This window comes from Martes martes (assembly GCF_963455335.1).
Source record: "Martes martes genome assembly, chromosome: 2".
Taxonomy (NCBI): Eukaryota; Metazoa; Chordata; class Mammalia; order Carnivora; family Mustelidae; genus Martes; species Martes martes.
In genome coordinates, this window is record NC_137889.1 from 193,379,947 (window position 1) to 193,399,557 (window position 19,611).

At 37.6% G+C, this 19,611-nt stretch overlaps 1 protein-coding gene across 1 annotated transcript in view; it reads right to left on the bottom strand.

Moving 5' to 3' along the window:
- Positions 1-7,608: 7,608 nt before the first annotated feature.
- The window catches only part of LOC308338372 (transmembrane protease serine 11C-like), a gene marked incomplete at both ends in the record, with an annotated part of 50,578 nt that continues 38,575 nt past the window's right edge, over positions 7,609-19,611 (bottom strand). Inside the window, 7 exon segments of the mRNA XM_080796370.1 lie at positions 7,609-7,686; positions 7,690-7,734; positions 7,738-7,770; positions 11,445-11,516; positions 11,732-11,798; positions 12,663-12,926; positions 14,676-14,846. Coding sequence (XP_080652496.1) covers positions 7,609-7,686; positions 7,690-7,734; positions 7,738-7,770; positions 11,445-11,516; positions 11,732-11,798; positions 12,663-12,926; positions 14,676-14,846 — 730 coding nt within the window.

Here is a 19,611-nt window from a genome sequence, read left to right on the forward strand (position 1 = left end):
TTTATTGAACATTATGTCTTAGGCACTGTACCTGTAGTTACCAAAGAAAGGCCAGCCAAAGCTTTTATATTTGATATTTCCAGACATTTAATAATTACATTATGTTGAGATATTTTTATGCATTTAAACTTCATGTGGGCTGCTGGATATTGAAAGTAGTATAGTTTTTATTCTTTGCTGGTAATTTTCTGTTGACACATTTAGCATTTCCATTTTATAAAATAATTCAATTCTAAAATATGACACATCTTAATCTCTTCTTTTTCCGCTTAGGACATATGAAAGCTACATGTTTAATAATTATTTTAGGAATTTATGATGCAGTCTACGGCCATACCACCCTGAACGCACCTGATCTCGTCTGATCTCGGAAGCTAAGCAGGGTTGGGCCTGGTTAGTACTTGGATGGGAGAATTTATGATGCAAATGTATAATAACATAAATTAAATTTAAAATACAATTTAGAAAGTATCTGTGGTTATTGGTATTATCCATTTCTTTTTTTTAAAAGATTTTATTTATTTATTTGACAGAGAGAGAGAGAGAGAGGTATTATCCATTTCTATTCAAATTAAGTTTCAGTAAGACTGGGTTCCCATAAAATTAATTGACAACCTATTAATTCCTGTATAACATACTCACTATTATTTCATTCAGATTCCTTCTTTTAAAAGTGTTTTGATAAAGGCTCTGATGTTTCTAAGAGTGGTTTATTGACCTTTATATTCCTTCATGCTCCTTTCAGTGGGCATTTATAAAAAATCATCACTATTACTTGTTTTAAATTGTGTTATGTGCTCCATACAGTCTAGTATGCAAAGGTCTAATATTTTTTGTGGCAGAATTAAATAGGTTTCCTACATTTAATTCCATTCTATATCAGAGTGAGGTATAAGAATATAGCAGAAGTACTTTTGAGTGCCACTGAAGTTAGCTTAGAAATAATTAGAATAATGTTACAAATATTTAATATGTAGTATTTTTTTCTGGGAAAATAGTAAAGAAATCCTTTTAAAATTTATTTTACTACTTCTGCTTCTTCCAGAGAGAGCATAGGAAATTTCTCTGTATTTATAAAATTGAACAATTTCCTAATTTCTACTTAATAAAATAATGAGAATAATGTATCACAAATTTACACAGAATATTCCACCGGAATAAGAATATACTGACTTAAACAATTCTCAATTTAGTATTTTTCCCTGGTTTTCTAACTTATATTTCTTTAACAGGGGGAAGTAATATCAAATAAATGGTTATCCCAATTCTTCAAGTATGTTGACCTCTTGTAAATAAAGATTTTACTTAACAAATACCAATAGAGAAATTATTATGCACCAGGAGCTATTCTAAGTGCTTTGTAGCTAGTCATTTAATCTTTGTAACTACGTTTTGAGGCAAATACTATGACCATTCTGAATCTATAGGTGGGGACACTGAAGTATAGAAACGTCAGGGAAGCTGCCTTCACACAGCAAATTATGTGGCAGAACAGGGGTTTGAATCCAGGTGGGCTGGCTCTTAACTCTATGCTTTGAGGCTTCACAAAACCCACTAAGTAACCTTTCCTTCTCCATGAGACATATAACTATTCCTTTTGGAGTTAATGACAGTGACATCAATTTTTTTAGGATAATTTTTAATAAAACAGTTTTTAAAAATTTATTTTTATAAAAATCAATATGATGTTTTTAAATCATTAGGACTTAAGGTTGAGAGAGAATTGATACCCAGAGATGCTGTAGTTATTTAATAAGGTCTACGAAAAAGATTTGTATGCAAATAGATGATTTTACTGTCCATTATCTGGAATGTTTTTGTGATTGTTTTGCTAGAAGGTGTAATTTTGAAACTTATTAGTATTATTTTTTGAAGATATTATTTTTTGGAGTAATAATGGGAAGCTTGTAAATAACCCTTCTTCAATTTATTTTCCCTAGTCTATAACGCTATTTCAAGGCTTTTGTTATAAAGAGTAATTTCATAGATAGGGGTCTATATCTGTGATATAGTATTATTTGTTATATAGAATTTTTCCTTAACTAGATCATCAAAGTACCCATAGGAAAAAATAAAAATCTCTTAAAGCAAAAGTCTTTGAAAAACAAAACTTGATTAACTAGAATTTTACAGACCAGGACATGGCTTAGTTACTTGGAAGTGTTTTTGAATGATACTTCCATGAAAAGATGAATTAAAAAAAAAAAGCAAAGTGATAACTTTGGGAGTTCAGTTAAACATAGACCATGTCTGAAAATCAGTGCCGCTAACCTTCAGAGGCTTAAACCACTTGCATCTGACCTTATAGCACAATACAAGGAAACATCATCCTTGTAATAATGAACTTGAGGAAAGATATTCTGGAACAATAAAGATTCATTTGGGTTTACTATAGTGGGTTTATTGAATTAGAAAAACACAGGCATGTATTTTGGGACCAATATGGCATTCCCTAACTAATTAATCTGAAAATGAAATCAGCCAATGTATTAGGCTGAGTTCCCTAAAATCAGAGCTGGAGATGGTGATGGTGCAGGTGATTTGAGGAAGTGCTCCAAGGGGAAGCCTGTAAGGGAGTGAGGAAAGCAAATAGGGCAGAGGAAGGAATCAGGCAAGTGGGGCTTCAGCGGGACTCCAGCCTTAGCCAGATCCCACGTGGAATCCTGCGGTGTTAATGTCACCGTGGTTTGCCCACCATGTGGATAGGGGCTGAGCTTCTGTACTCCTGCATCAGTTACCCATTGGCTGAGGCCCACCTGGTAGGTGGGGAGAGGTATCGTTTCTCAGGCCCATTCGGGTGGTGGCTCCCATAAACCGAGGGCATTTCTCAGAGGAGAGTAGCTCAACCGCAGGTGGAGGCGTGTCCGCGTCTGTTAGAGGCATCTGGGTGGATCGACAACAACGTCCCCCACGACCAGAAAATCTACTCAGAGATCATCCTAGGAAATCAGCGTTTGAGGGCAATGCCATTCTCTGCAATGGAACTTAAACTATATTTTCATCATGGAAATAGTAGAGAAGAAAGAGCACAATATTGAGAATCGAGCGATCCCCATTTTCTTGTGTGATTCTCAAGCCTCTGGGGTCTCACCTCTTACCTGTAAAATTCCTGACATGGTTTTTAAGTTCTCTGTCAGCTTCAAAATAATTTTCTGTTATTTTCTTTTATTATGCACAGATTTCTTTTAATTAAAATGTGCTTTCGTTTTTTAGATATGCCTTTTTTTAAAAAAAGATTTTATTTATTTATTTGACAGACAGAGATCACAAGTAGGCAGAGAGGCAGGCAGAGAGGGAGGGAGAAGCAGGCTCCCCGCTGAGCAGAGAGCCCGACTTGGGGCTCGATCCCAGGACCCTGAGATCACGACCTGAGCCGAAGGCAGAGGCTTCACCCACTGAGCCACCCAGGCGCCCCTAGATATGCCTTTTTTAATAGTCATAGGAACTAGTTTCCGAGCTTTACTCATTCATTCATTCTTTCATTAATTTAACAACTATTTCTGTGTGTCAGAATTGTAGATATTGAAAATATAGACTGAGAGCCTATAATATGGATTTTAGATTTTTAAAAAGAGATTTTATTTATTTATTTGAGAGAGAGAGAGAGAGTGTACAAGTAGGGGGAGCTGCAGGCAGAGGGAGAAGACTTCCCGCTGAGCAAAGAGCCTAACTCGGGGCTTCATCCCAGGACTCCAGGATCATGATCTGAGCTGAAAGCAGATGCTTCACCAACTGTTACCCAGCATCCCCTACATTTTCTTAATATGAAAAAAATTTAAGAAATGTCATTTGAACTATATGGGAAAATAATAAATTTCCTCTTAGATAAAGAATGTCACTTTATATTAAAACTAGTGAAGGGTTAAAAGAAAATGTGACAAGACTATTTTTTCCTCATACTTGAAAATGTATGTCATATGACTCTCTCTTTTTTAACAGGACAGTCCTTGGAAATGAAGGGAAAAAAAAAAAACTATCTACAAAGGTTTTTGCTTTTGTTTTGTATTGTTTAGTTAGTGAAAAGTCTTGATGAAAATCATTGAGGAAGCCTGCCAGTCTTGATGAAAATCATTGAGGAAGCCTGCCTCTTTTACTTAACCTGTAAGATCTTCTGAGGGAAGTTAAATTATAGCAGGAAGAATTTGAACAATGCTACATGCATTTTCTGGCGGCAAAACAAGGAGAGTTTGCTTAGCGGAAGAATCTTGAAAAGCAGCAGTCTGAGTAAAAATGAGACAAATTAGAGTTCAAAGTGAAAATACTAATCTGCACTAAGGGTAGCAAATTCTAATAAAACTGGTTTTATCAGATTAAAGTTACCTGATAAAGGAGTCTTTAAGCCACAGCTGAATGTAAATGGTCACAAAGATGCTGTAAGAAACGCTAGATAATTCAGGCGGTAGCAGTCATAAAGGCATGGAGTTGGAACAGGCAAAAGAAGAAACGAACTGAGAAGTGAACCTAATAAATTATTTTTTAAAGATTTTATTTATTTATTTGACAGACAGAGATCACAAGTAGGCAGAGAGAGAGGAAGGGAAACAGATTCCCTGCTGAGCAGAGAGCCCGATGTGGGGCTCCATCCCAGGACCCGGGGATCATGACCTAAGCCAAAAGCATAGGCTTTAACCCACCGAGCCACCCAGGTGCCCCTGAACCTGATAAATTAATTAAAATATTACTACTTAGCAGTAAAGAGGGATTGACAGAAGAAGTGGACTTCAACATATGGTACTTACTTGTAGTGTTATCTGTATAATATTTAAGTTACCTGTTTAATAAATGATAATAATTTATTTATATTTAGTGTATTGACTTTTCAGTATTGTCTCAAAGTTCTCATTTTTAATTCTTGCCAGGTACCCGTTTAGAGCAGGAATGCCCGAATCTGGAGAGACCCAGGAGTTACAACATTGTTACTCCAGTGGGCAGCCACCATTCTAACTGGTGTTCCTTATTTTTCAGTCTCTCTCGTAGAGAGGAGGAAAAGGAGTCTATCATCCTAGAGTGTATCATTATGCAGGTTTATTCACTTAAACTGACCCAATTTGCAAGTGGCAGATTTCTTTTTAAAAATAATTTATTTTTTATTTTTAAAAGATTTAAAAAATTTATTTGACAGAGAGAGGAACACAAGAAGGGGTTGTGGGAGAGGGAGAAGCAGACTCCCCACTGAGCAGGGAGCCAGATGTGGGTCTTGATCCCAGAATCCTGGGATCATAGCCTGAGCCAAAGGCAGACACTTAACAACTGAGCCACCCAGGAGCCCCTGAAGTGGCAAATTCCTTAAATGCGTTTACTTAACATACCTGTTTTTATGTCAACATATTTTCCAAAATAAAAAGTATTTGTATCCCCCCCGCCCCGCCCCCCACAGGAATATCATACACTTGCTATACACAAAGAAGTCAGGTAAAGAAGAGTACTGGTGACTTAAATCATCTTTCATTTTTCTAGGATACCAGAATATGCACAGCCTGATATTGCTTTCTGTAAAATCTGTAGAACAAGAAACACACAAAAATATGGAATCTGTTATGAGGTAATATAATTTAGAATAATACTGGTATTGATTCAGAAGATAGCACATTTTGCACAGAGTTAATAGACGACCATTATTTTTTTGTCAGCCAACATTTCTTTTTTTTTCTTGAAATGCCCTTCCCTGCTCTGAGGGGCTATTGATCAACCTCCCTCTCCCCACAACCCGGAGGGATACCCTGATCCAAGCTGGGTTCATCAAAGGCAGCCACAGGATTTTTGTCTTTTTTCTTTCTTTTCCTGGAGCCAGAGGGCAGGAGGGCCATATTTTTGTGGGACTGTTAGCTTCGCACTAAAGAAAACCTAATCCTAGAGCCAGCGAGCAGGTCTTTACTACCTCAGTGGTAGCATCTGGCCATGAATGAAGACAAAGGAGGGAAGAGTTAAGATAGGGCTAGAGATCATGACACTATTTGAGCCCCTAAAGCTAGTTTCAGCTCTGCCACACATAGATCCCTAGATTTTTAGTTAACTGGATTGAAATGTGTTCTTTTCCCTTAAGTTAGTGTTAGTTGGGTTTCTCTCACTTGTGACCAACGAATCCTGACCAATATCCCAATATCCATATAGTTTTTTGTAAATACTTAATTTCTAAAAAATTAAAAAGGAGGAATACTAATTCTTATTAATGTATAGCTTGAGATATGTCAAAGTATTTTAAAAATCCATCAGATAATAAAGCTACTATATTAATTCGTCTATATAGTCTATGACAAATATTATATTTTAGAATACTATGCCAGGTGGATCTTAGTTATAGCCATATCACAGAGCATAGCTGTTTAAAGTGTGGGTTCTAGAATCCGATTGTTTGATTTTGAATCCCAGCTCAGCCAGTTATAAACTCTGGGCTTCATTTCTCTCTATCTCAGTTCCCTTATCTATAAAATTAAGATTACAAGGGAGCCATCCTCACAAATTTGTTGTGAGGGCTCAGTGTGATAATGCATGTCAAGCGTGCCTGGTACATAGTAAGTGATCTATAAATGTTAGCTACTATTATTTATTTTTTGGGTCTATGGACAATTTCTACCATAATGAAAGCTATTAGTGGTAGCTGTAGGAATATTGGTGAGGAAAAAGAGAAGGGCTGGAGCGCAGTCTGGGAAAGTACCTCCATGAGATAATATTCATGATAAAAGCCAACTGATCTGTTTATGTGGCAAGTTGGCATGAGCCCTAACAGTGCATTTATACACTTCTGTGCCCTCAGGTGGAATGTTTCTGTGTAGGCAAAAGGAAAAGTGAAGGGAAGGCAAAACTTCCATATTATTTATTCTGGCTGATAATTGATATTGTGGAGGAATTTTGAGAGAGTGGAGCTTTATAATACAGTGTTATCTGCAAAGCATGTTCAAGCCCATGTAGTGAAACAAAGTCCATGTGCCTGAGGATAATTTTACTATTACGTGTGTGTATGTGAGAAACATCTTCTGACCTCATTTATGTATGGAAGAGAAAAAGGAACAAGTCACCAAGCATTGGGATTTATTCGATGTACCCCATGCAACTAACATGCTGTTTTGGGTCATCAAAGTGAGGAAGCCATAAATGGAGAAGAGATTAGCATTGACACAAAGACTGGAAAGAAGACATGTAGACAAATTTTCTTTGGAAATTTTTATAGGCATTAAATGGCAATTCACTAGGCTACAACCTACCAATATATGGAGCTTGTGGCAGCTTGTGATTTAGCAGGGGGTTATTTATACACTCAGAAGGGAGCTTATCGCTGACACCTATTCTATGATTTCCTAAGGGACCTGGATCTACAAATCAGTAGAGAAGACCTCCTTAGTGAACCGTAATCCATATTTGTTCATATAATTACCTTCAGTCTGGAGAGGAGTAAAGGGGAAATTATATATCCTAGTTCATTGCTGTCACTAACCCCTTTTCAAAATCTAGTATACAAAATTTTTCATAATTCTAAAATTGTATATCTTTATATTTGCAACATTAAATGCACATAAAGAAAGATACTGTAATTTAAATGTGGTTTGGGAATTACAAACACATTTAACAAGAGTATGATTTTCAAATTTGAAACTATAAAGAAGTTCTGCACTAGAGACCAGTTTTGGAGAAGATCCAGTCTCGATACTGTGTTACTCGAGTGTAGACACCAGGCTTGTTTGGGAGAGCTCATTCATCTCCCCAGCTTACTGTGCCAGCAAGGACCCAAGTGCCTTTCTAATCTGTACCAACCAGAGGTCCGCCGGAATCATCCTACAGAGAAAAAGCATGCATACAATTACTATACTTTAAAGATGAATACTGCTTAATCTTCTCTTCTGTAATAAAGACAGGGAGATGCATAAAAAGGGAAAAAAACCTCTAGATATTTCAATATTGAGTGGAGTCATACAGTATTTGTTCTTTTGTGACTGGCTTATTTCACTTAACACGGTGTCCTTCAAGTTTCATCCATGTTGAAGCATGTGTCAGCATTTCCTTCCTTTTTAAGGATAAATCATACTCAATTTTATATATATGTAACATTTTGTTTATCCACTTATCCATCAAAGGACACCTGGGTTGCTTTCATCTTTTGGCTATTGTGAATAATGAATGCTTCTATGGATTAAATATACAAATATCTATTTTTGTCCCTGCTTTCAATTCTTTTGAGTATATGCCCCGGAATGGAATTGCTAGATCATATTGTAATCTATTTTTAATTTTTTGAGGAACCACCATGCTGTTTTCCATAGAGGCTGCACCATTTTACATTCCACGAACAGTACACAAAACTTATGTTACAGTTTTTAAAAATCTAGTCTCTTATTTCAAATTCATAGAGTAAGTGGAGAATAATAGGGAGCATCTCTCCATTTCTTGTCTTTGTCTCTTTTGACTTCCTAGCTCACCTGTATCAGCTCACATCTGTTTTACACTCATTGTCAGATAAATGGAGGTATTTAGTTCTTTGCTAGGCTAATCCCTCCACCTGGTTTCTGGATCAAGGACACTGTTCTATCAATAATCCTTTCTTGTTTGTTTTCCTATGTCTTCATATCCTGCACTGACTTTCCCCACCAGGCATACACTTTTTTTTTTTTTTTTCAGTTTTGTCCATCAAAAAAAATGACAGCCTTTTTGGATCTTAAGACCACCTCCATTGTCCTAGTTATCTTCCTTTCATAGCTAAGTGGCTTGAAGTAGTAATTTATATTGAAATTTCCATTTGCTTGTCTTATTTTCAATTTTCTTCTAAATGGTTTTTCTTTCCACTGACAGACCAGTAAATGACCAGTAAATGACCAAACCAGTAAATGATTGTTGAAGTTGACACACTCTTTCCAGCATCTATCTCACTCTTGGGCATATGTCACTATTGACTTCTGGTCCCTGGAATCCTGTGACACCAATTGCTTATTGTTTTTTGTTTTTCTGATCTTTATTCTCTCTTACTCTTCACCTCTTAAAAGCATTTATACCAGAGTTCTATTACTTAGGTGTTTTTTATTTTACATACCTTATCTGAACAACTGTATTTGTGCTCATGAATTGAACTACCACCCAGATGATTAGAATTTCAGATTTTTATCTAGTAACTTTTTCCGGAGCCCAAGGTTTTTATTTCTAATGGCCCACAGGACATATATGCCTGCATATTACTAAATCTGCGCTTCAGATTTAGCACACTCCAAACTTCATCCTCCACAAACCTTCCTTATCTCTTGTACATCTTCTCTCAGTTGTTCAGGAAGGAATATGGAATTTAGCATGTATTCCTCCTTTTCCGTCTTCCTCACTTCTAATCAGTCCCACAGTCTTGTCTACCTGTCTTGTCTCTTCATTCCTACTGCGTCTCCGTTGAAGCCCTCGTTACTTTTCTCAGGCAAAATAGATCTCAGTATCTCTAGCTTACTTGCTTCCAGTCCATCTTCCACTCCGCATGTATTGGATTTGGCAATTGGATCATCATTAGTAATCTTGGCTAGAACATTTTCACTGGGCTGATAGGACAAAAGTCTGCAAGCAGTGGAATAGGGAGTGAGTAAGTTAAGAATATGGGACGATGATGGTAAACTATTCTGTAGAGATTTGACCAAGAAGGGAAAAAGAAAGGCAGAGAAGGGCATATTAAGGGAGAGACCGAATACTATTTGCAGATATGTGGAAGAGCCCATCGGGGTGGGATAGTTCGGAAAATATGGAAGGAAGTTCAAATTAATATGAAGTTCAAATGCTTGTGTAGATAGAGAGGGGATGAAGAATGCAGACAAAAGACTTCATTTGAGGGCGTCTGGGTGGCTCGGTGGATAAAGCTCTGCCTTCGGCTCAGGTCATGATCCCAGGGTCCTGGGATCGAGCCCCGCATTGGGCTCTCTGCTCCGGAGGGAGCCTGCTTCCCTCTCTCTCTCTGCCTGCCTCTCTTCCTACTTGTGATCTCTCTCTCTCTCTCTCTCTCTGTGTCAAATAAATAAATAAATAAATAAATAAAAATCTTAAAAAAAAAAAAAGACTTGATTTGAAGAGTAGAAGAAATTTGTTTGTCCTGAGCCTGGAAGGGTAAGTACAAATATAAATTTATCATGTAGAAAAGAAATTAAAGGAGTTCTCATGATTTCTTTCATTCTTTTTTCTAGTCAGTATGAGGGAAATGTCATATGTTAAGGAATATAAGGGCATATAGGGACACACTCAAAAAAAGCAATGAAAGGCTGACATAGACCAGGAAGGACATATCAAAAAATTCTATCGTGTATTAAGGACCCAGCTGTGATTATATGACACCAGTTTACAAGGCTGCAAGTTTTCTTCTAGTTGTGATCAGGAGTATCCATATAGGAGCCAATGAAATAGTCATATTGCTCTGTGGTTAGAGATTATTAGCATGGGTGTGGGGAAGTAGAAGATGGCGAAGTCGCTGAGGGGGCAGTCAATGGAGTGGTTGAAATGATAAAACCTCTAGGCTGTAAGGCTAGAAGAGAGTCATGGTGCTGAGGGTGATGGACTGAGAGAAAATCACAAGAAACTGGCATTGAAAGCCATGACTTTCAAGAATAGGATTAGTGGGACAGTTGCAAGATGGGAATCTGTAATTAGAGATGATAATTACGTATTGCAAGTACTTGCTTGTGTGTCTTCTCGTTCCTAGAGTGCAGGAATAATGCCTTATATTCTGGCTGGTAGTAATCCATAAAAACCGAATCGATAAAATAAAGGGTTTTTCTGGATTTACCACTGATTCTGACTGCCTAGATAACTGCAGTAGTACTTTTGTTAACTCTGAGATTATTACTTGTAAATAGCACCAGAGGTGTTTGAAGCATATTAAGCACAAGGAAAGGCAGCTTCGTGTGGCATTCAGAGTACAGACTGTGTAGCCCAGTGTCCCCTGTTTTAGGTCTGAGGTCTACCACTTAATACCTGGGTGAGTTTAAACAATTTACTTGACCGTAGTCTCAGTCTCTTCATCTGAAGAGTAGGGTTTATAATAGTACAAACATACACCACAGCGTTGTCATAACTTGAATCAATTAATATTTGTAAAGAGCTTAATACAGTGCCTACCACACGGAGATGCTATATAAGCATTGTTAAATAAACAAAATATTTAGGGTATTGGAACCACCCTCAGTTAAGAAAGTTCCATGATCATTAGGTTTGGTGTTGGATTCAGTTGAGTGCTTCTCAGTGAAAGAGAGCCAATCTGATTGAAGTTGCCAATATTCCATTCATCTCATTATTGCTTATTCCAAATTTAGTCTCTTCCCCACACCTACTGATAGCTTCTTTTAATGGTAAGAGTGGTTTAGCACATTCGTATTTTAATTTAATAAGTATCTTATTAAATTCTAAATTTTTCTCCTTTTGAGAACATTGCACAAGCAAATTGGAATTAAAAAAAACCCACAGGAAAAAAATCTTGAAAATGGAGTAGGCAGATTTACCTGGCAGGCATCCACGCTTCCCTTCAGGAAACCCACACGCAACATTCCAGGTGTGATCACATGACCATATACCTCTTCACTGTTGCAGGTTCTTTTTTTTTTTTTTTTTAAAGATTTTATTTATTTACTTGACAGACAGATCTCAAGTAGGCAGAGAGGCAGGCAGAGAGAGAAGGGAGGAAGCAGGCTCCCTGCTGAGCAGAGAGCCCGATGCGGGGCTCGATCCCAGGACGCTGGGATCATGACCTGAGCCGAAGGCAGCGGCTTTAACCCACTGAGCCACCCAGGCGCCCCATGTTGCAGGTTTTATTATCTATAATCTTCACTAATCCTTTCTGGAGTATATTAGGACTTGTTCATAAAGGAAGAAAATCATATAATTTTTGCTAAGTTAATATTAATATCTCACTGGCTAGGCTTATTAATTCCTAACGGTAGGTACAATTTCCAAATCAATGTAAAACACACATTTTAATTAGGCTTTTGTCTCCCTTCTTAGTTACAAAGTAGATTACATGTATGCCTTAGAAAACAAAATGAAAAATTCATATTCCAGAAACATACACTTTATAATCATTTTAAGATTTTCTGCCATTACTGTAATTCTGAATCATAGAATTTAGATTTATTTTTTCTGCTTTCAGATGCATTTATGAACATAAATAGCCACTAAATATTTACATTATTAAGGTCATGGGGATGCATTGCCTTGTCACATAGGACCATTCATTTCCCGCCTTAAAAAATGCCCAGTGCTCTGCAGTCTTGTTTGTTTGTTCTAGCACTTACCTGCATAAAACAAATATTTATTGTATTTTGTGGTGATTCTCCAAATGTAAGCTTTGTGACGGCAGGAATATTTGCCCATTTTATTCATTAATATATCCAAACCACTTGGACCTGTATTTGGAATAAAGGTAGTAATCAAGATAAATATTTATTGAATGAATGAATGAATAAAATGGAGGAAAATGAATTACTACTTTAACTAATGCATTCCTACAAAAACTGCCGTTGTTAAGGGAAATTATGATACAAGCTCTATGAAATGGTAGTTTCTGTGTGAGTGTGGTTGAGGATACTTTTCAATCCATTGCACATTATCCCCTTTAAAATGATCTAGAGAAAGTATTTTTCAGGCTTAGTTATGATTTGGAGTATGTATTTTTAACTTCTAAAACTCAAATTCAAACCATGTAGTGGAGGAGGGTTAGGAACTCACCATCACACTTCAGTGTTCCCCATCCAGTGGCCACCACATCTGACTTGGGTGGGAATGTGTGAGTCGCTTCGGGAAGACATGCTCTTCGGATGTTGCTTGTATGTAATACTGGTGAGGACAGATGCACAACAGCAATGTCATTATCGTGTGTGGGGTAATGGTAGTTCTCATGAATTATAATATCCTTGATACTTTGCTGTGTTTGTGGGTCACTTAAAAGGAGCCCAAAACTAACATTCCATTCTTTGGGACCCCTGGCCCTAAAGGAAATGGACTTATTTATTAAAAATCCTGTATTTCATAGTTGTAGGAATTAATATCTTATATGTTTAAAACAATTAGATATGCACTGAATACCCATAGTACATTTAACATACAAAAGTAAAGCTATACACAGACCTGTACCCCTGGGGCTAATAGTACATTATATGTTAATAAAAACAATTAAAAAAAATAAAGCTATATGTAAGAGAAAAAGTAAAAACAATAGCACGAGTAAACTTTGAATAATTCAATAAGCTATATTTTACGTTTTATCTTTTTTCCCTCATAAGATACATTTTATTTATTTATTTAAAGGTTTCATTTATTTATTTATTTGACAGAGAGATCTCAAGTAGGCAGAGAGGCAGGCAGAGAGGGAGGGTGGGAAGCAGGCTCCCTGCTGAGCAGAGAGCCTGATGCGGGTTCTCGATCCCAGGACCCTGAGATCATGACCTGAGCTGAAGGCAGAGTACCCACTGAGCCACCCAGGTGCCCCATAAGATATATTTTAAAAGATGGGAACTCATTTTATCTGTCCAGAAAGGCTCAAGAGTATTCAGAAAGATAAATATGGTAAGACAAGACAGTAAGATTAAATAAAAAGTGGGCAAGATTATGACACAGACTAAATCCATGGAAATAAAGGAAATAGCCTAAGTCTTCTTTTATAATCATCAAAAACTATAAACATATGGACATTGGGAAGGGTATGGGCTATGGTGAGTGCTGTGAAATGTGTAAGCCTGATGATTCACAAACCTCTACCCCTGGTACAAATAATACATTATATGTTAATAAAAATAATTTAAAAAACTATAAACGGGAAGATATTTCAGACTTTTACTATTATTTGTTAATCAAGGGTTTGTATATTAAACACTGAAAAATAGTGCCGTGAGAACATTTCAAAGTCTGGGTGCTTGGGTGGCTCAGTCCTTAAGTGTCTGCCTTCAGCTCAGGTCATGATCCTGGAGTCTTGGGACCAAATCCCACATTGGGCTCCCTGCTCAGCATGGAGTCTGCTTCTCCCTCTTACCGTCACCCGACTTGTGCTCTCTCTCTCTCAAATAAGTGAATAAAATCTTTAAAAAAAAAAAAAGAGCACTTCAAAGTCTCAAGGGTAAGAGGGATTAAAATAAAAAATAAAACCAGTAAGTGCTACATAAAGCCAATAGAAGTTAGTAAAATGAAACCTCAAACAAAGGCCTGAAAAAAAGCAAATGCTTGGTGCAATAATATACCCTCAAATACTTATGACTAAATAAATAAGACCAGATGAAATAATTGTGAGAAAGAAATAGAAGACCAGTGTTCTGTTTGGAATTTAGTTTCTTTATAAAATTGAATTAAGTCTAGCTTAGTGATTCTCAACTGAGGGCTATTTTGTTCTCCAGGAGACATTTGGTGTTAATGGGAGGCATTTGTGGTTGTTAGTCCCTGGGGGATGCTACTGGCATTTGGTGGGGAGGGACCAGGGATGCTGCTAAATATCCTGTAATGCACGGAACAGCCACCCCAAAACTAAGAATCATTTGGACCAAATAAAATAGTGCCACTGTTGGCAGATGCTATTCTAGCCTGAATATATCTTTTTTTTTTTTAACTAATTCATTGAGTAATTTTGAGAGTATACGTCACAATATGGAACATTTGGAGGCTTCGTTGTATGGCCATATTCTTGAAAGACATGTATCAGACTTTTGGTGCATGATTGGCTTTGAGGCTTTTCGTGGTGCAGAGCTTACTTTATGAAGCGGCGAGCAGGAGTGACGAGCCCGCTGTTACTAATCAGAGTGGCTCCACACCGGTGCACACTGTTCTGTTGTAGGCTAGCTTGCCAAGGCCATTCCCCTTCCTGGGCATCCATGCCCCCTGCTATCTTATTGCCAGAAGGAGTTATTGTTTGAGTCCACAACCTGCTCAAAATAGAGTTCACTAGCATACAATGATACTGTTATGCATGCATTGCTCTAGTAAACAAACTCTCCACTGAGGAAAAGCCCACAGTCTTGGAGAAGTTAGGACTAACTGTGGACATGAAGTTTCCTGAGAATTTATTCAAACCAGATGGACATCTTCCTCCCCCAACCTCATCAGTCACGTATGCTCTCCGTATATCAGTACGGCCTTGCTCTGATCTGTTATAAGAAGCAAGTGAAACGAAATGTTTGAATTTGGAAGATAATGATCAGTAATGGCTGTCTATGTGTGCCTTTTAATTTTGCAAGCAGTCGTTTAAAGCAGTGATTGCCCCGAAACGTTCATAAGAAAGAGTGAATGGATGTGAATGTCAATGGGATATTGACAAGAGAAAGAGTAGACAGAAATCTGTTCACATTCAAGTGACAATCCACCATATCTGGCTAAAAGGAATAACACACAAAGAGAGCCAACCCTTTCCCAAAGTGATATGCTTCTCTGTGTCAGGACTGTGCTCTCCTGTCAATTTAGATCCAAAGAAACTGCTCGACTCTTTTAAGTCTTTAAAGAAAATCTGCAGTAATCATACAACTTCCCTCTAATTCTGTCTCTGATTCTCTTGACTATGTCATCTTACTCTAACTAAAGCACTGAGCTTATTCCCTAACAAGTTTATGGTATCTTTTACTAGAGATGGTCAGCCTCGTTAATTAAAATTTTTTCGGGGGCAGGACCCATATCTTTTAAAAATATATATATATTTTTATGGGGGCGCCTGTGTGGCTCAGTGGGTTAAACCCTCTGCCTTTGGCTTGGGTCATGATCCCAGGGTCCTGGGATCAAACTCCGCATAGGGCTCTCTGCTCAGCAGGGAGCCTGCTTCCCCCTCTCTCTCTGCCTGCCTGTCTGCCTACTTGTGATCTCTGTCTGTCAAATAAATAAATAAAATCTTAAAAAAATATATATATATAGATAGATAGATATAGATATAGATATAGATATATATAGATATATAGATCTATATATCTAGATCTATATCTAAATAGATCTAGATATATATGATATATATCTATATCTATATCTTATATATATATTTTACATATATATATATATATATATATATATACTTTTTTTAGAATCTATCATGGAGAACCTATCACCTATAAGGAGTTCAATAAATGTTTATAGAAATGAAGTCTATGTCATATTGATGAAGTTCTAGAACCTAGGTCAGGTTCGGTGGGGTGAGGTTCGGAGCCGACGGCTAAGAAAGAGTTCTTAAGACGTCTCTGGTGCAAAAAGGTGGTTTATTAAAGCACGGGGACAGGACCCGTGGGCAGGCAGAGATGCAGCTGCCCCGGGTTGTGAGGGACGGCAGGTTATGTACCCTGCGGTTGGGGGAAGGTGAGGGAAATGGAGGTTTGAACGGCGCTTTCATATGTTAAAGGAGGCCTCCGAGGTGCAGGGATACCGGAGGCTTGATCAATGCTGTCTTTTGGCGAGCCATTAACATCAAGATGGTTGGGAGATTCCTGGTGAAATGTCACAATCCTGCTATCAAGCTGTCTCTGTTAGTGAGAAACTTATCTTCACTTACATTTCCTTCTACCCCAGCCTCCTTCAGTTTTGTTTATGGAGGGGAGGGTGACATTAAGGCTTGAGGAACTGAGTCATTTGCCTCTGGAAATTGTGCTATTGATAATGTAACTTCTTTGTTCATAGATCTCTAGGACATTTGTAAACCAAGGGAGACTCCTGTCTTGCAGGATTGTGAGTTAACTATTTGTTTTGGCAGTCAGGGGTACCTGAGGAATGCCACACACATCACCGAGGGGAGCGGATGGAGAGGGGGTGCAAGATGCCAGCTTTTGCTTTGTCCTCAGCCAGCCTCCTGCTCCCTCATCAATATGACCCACAAGACGTCTTGAAATAAAAATGATATTTGACTTCGAGACCCCTTTCTGGAATGGGTGTGTTCCTAACATTTAGAGAATAAGAAAAACTTGCCATAATCAGTGCAGTAAACATCGATGAAAGCAGTGGTGCTCAATCAGGGACAATTTTGGACTCCACTCTTAGCCCCAGGGGAAATTTGTCAGTATATGGAAATATTTTTGGTTGTCGTAATTTGTGGGGTGTGTGCACTTTTGGTATGTAGAGGCCAGGAATGCTGCTAAAAACCCTATAATGCATATGACTATTCCTGAAACAAAGAATTGTCTGGCCTAAAATATTAATACTATTAAAGTTAAGAAACTCTGAATTAGAAAAAGGTATTTGTATCAAGAATTAGAACATTTAAATTAATTGGAAAGGTTAGATGGTCAGTTACTTCCCAGGGATGTGACAAGATAATGTCTTGAGATAGTTGTCCCTGAAGATGGAAAGGCATTGGGAGCACGGGGGAGGGACATGTAGATTTTTAAGAAGGTCTTTGCTAGCCCCCTGAAGTCCTTAAATGTGTATATTGCTTCTGATTCTAGATTGTTCTCTTTGATGCAATCTAAACATCAGGTTGTTAAGGCAACCTCTTCATAAAAACCACTTACCTGCAACACAGCCTAGGTGGTTGTTATTTTTGAATGCAAGAGTCTCACTTTTGACTCACTGAATATAACTCCCTTTTCTTTTCCTCTTTCTTTCCACTCCCTTATCATGGAATCTACAGAGGGTAAAACAAATAACTCAGAACCCCAAGGTATAATGGTCCATCCTTATCCTCCCTTCTGTTCAGACAACTCCTAAAGGAAGTGGGGCTTTACTCAGCTTCCTTCAGAGAAATATAAAAACAAAGATGCTTCTCTGTGGGCTAGGAGAACCTCCCTGGGATGACTCTACTTTCCTGTTTGTGCATTTGTTCAGAATTGTAATTTAATTTATATTCATGCATCAATTTCCATTCTGAGATCTCATTTACTCATTGTTGCTATGTCTCTTACGCTTCTAGCTGCCACCTCTGCTGTATTACCTTGTTACAACCCCCGCTGAAATCTTACATGGCACCTTTTAGCTTTTCTTATATCAGAAGAGGGCATACAGCAAATTTCAAAAATTTAAGGAATATAATGAAGACTTGATGGCTGATACTTCCAGAAATGTCAGAGAATCTACCAAGCTCTGATAGCCTCCCACTCTTCTAACTTCTATCCCGTCATTTATTACTGTAATACACTTTGTCATATACCAAACTCTACTCTTTCTTCAAACCTGTTTGATTTTTCTTGCCTACCTCTCCCCTCTTGCTATTTACTTAAAGTATAATTAAAACCTCAGATAGGCCAAGTCAGGTTCAGAATACTGATCTGGTTGGTTGCTTAGTGTTCTAGCTAGGGGATATACAAATTGGCTGATCTCTTTCTTATTGCTGTTTTTATTCGCATCTACATTACTTCTCTTCTGCCAACCTGACATATTTTTAATTGTGGATTTTGATTGTATCAGTACTAAAATTTTCAACTGGAATGATTGACTTTAAAATGTCCTATTAGGATTGTTCAGTCAAAATATATCAGAGAAAAATAATCTAATGCAGCTTTGTGTTTAATTTTGCCCAGGTTGCTCAACTCTGTGACTGAAAGGTAGTAAGAGCCATCGAGGTTGGTGTCACCGGGCCCCAGAGGGTGATTTCCAGCTGCCCTAATTAGTCTCAGTGCCCAGGTAAGAGAAGTGCTTCGCTGACGGCCTGTGACAGACTCTAGCAACCCTGGGGATCATATTTCCCAAGGCTGTTGGTGGGGGAGTGGAAGCAGAATGCCTTTGCCAGCAAGGAAGCTGATTGTGTGTAAGTCTCAGCACATGAAACTTGGCTTGCATGATCAGAATTCCACAGTGAGTTCCCAGGCCTAAAGTTTTTATAGATAGAATACAAAATACAGCCAACATAAGTACCTTGTTTGTGCTATCTTCTTTTATCACTACAACAGCTTGGAACTGAAGGTTTAAGAAACTAATTAATAACCATCCACTTAGAACGTGTTGGATCTGGGGCTCAAAACTGATGTGTAGCTGGTTTTCGGTCCTAAGTTCTTAATTATCACTGCTTGTCCCTAGACACCCTCTGCCATTATGGCATGTAATAATGTGTTTCTCATTTAAAATCAGTTGTAGCAGTCAATTTAATCAATTATATCAGTCAATTTAAGACCAGTCATAGTCATCTTTTCCCAGGTTTCTAAAAGCAGGCTTGCCATTACATCTTTGAGGACACTGTATTGATTGTCAAATGTAAGTCTTTTTTGCCATTCAGGGAATTAAATTTCACTAGAAGATAACTCTTTGTTAATGAACTTACAAGCATTGAGAAGATTTTCTGCTGTCAGTGTTGTGATATCTAAGAGCCAAAGAAAAGGAAATAGGAAACATTTACATTTATGAACATATTTTTCAACATTAATAATTATTTAGTTTTGAGGAACACATTATTCATAAATATAACCACATTATTCAATTTTGACTCTATAACTTCTATGTTCATGGATTAACACAGAGAGAAATAAACTCTTAGTATTCATTCTTCTGTTTCTAAAAAGACTCTCAAGTTTCCCATTATAAGTTGAAAGAGAGGTCTGCATCCTGGAAAGTACTAAAATACATGAAAAATAGTGATCTTTCACTCTATCTTCAATCCAAATCACCAGATAACTGAATTATTTGACCTCATTTATGCACCACTTTAAATCCTCTTAGCCGCTCCAAATTTATAAAGAACTTATCAAACTCAACACCCAAGGAACAAATAATCCAATCAAGAAATGGGCAGAA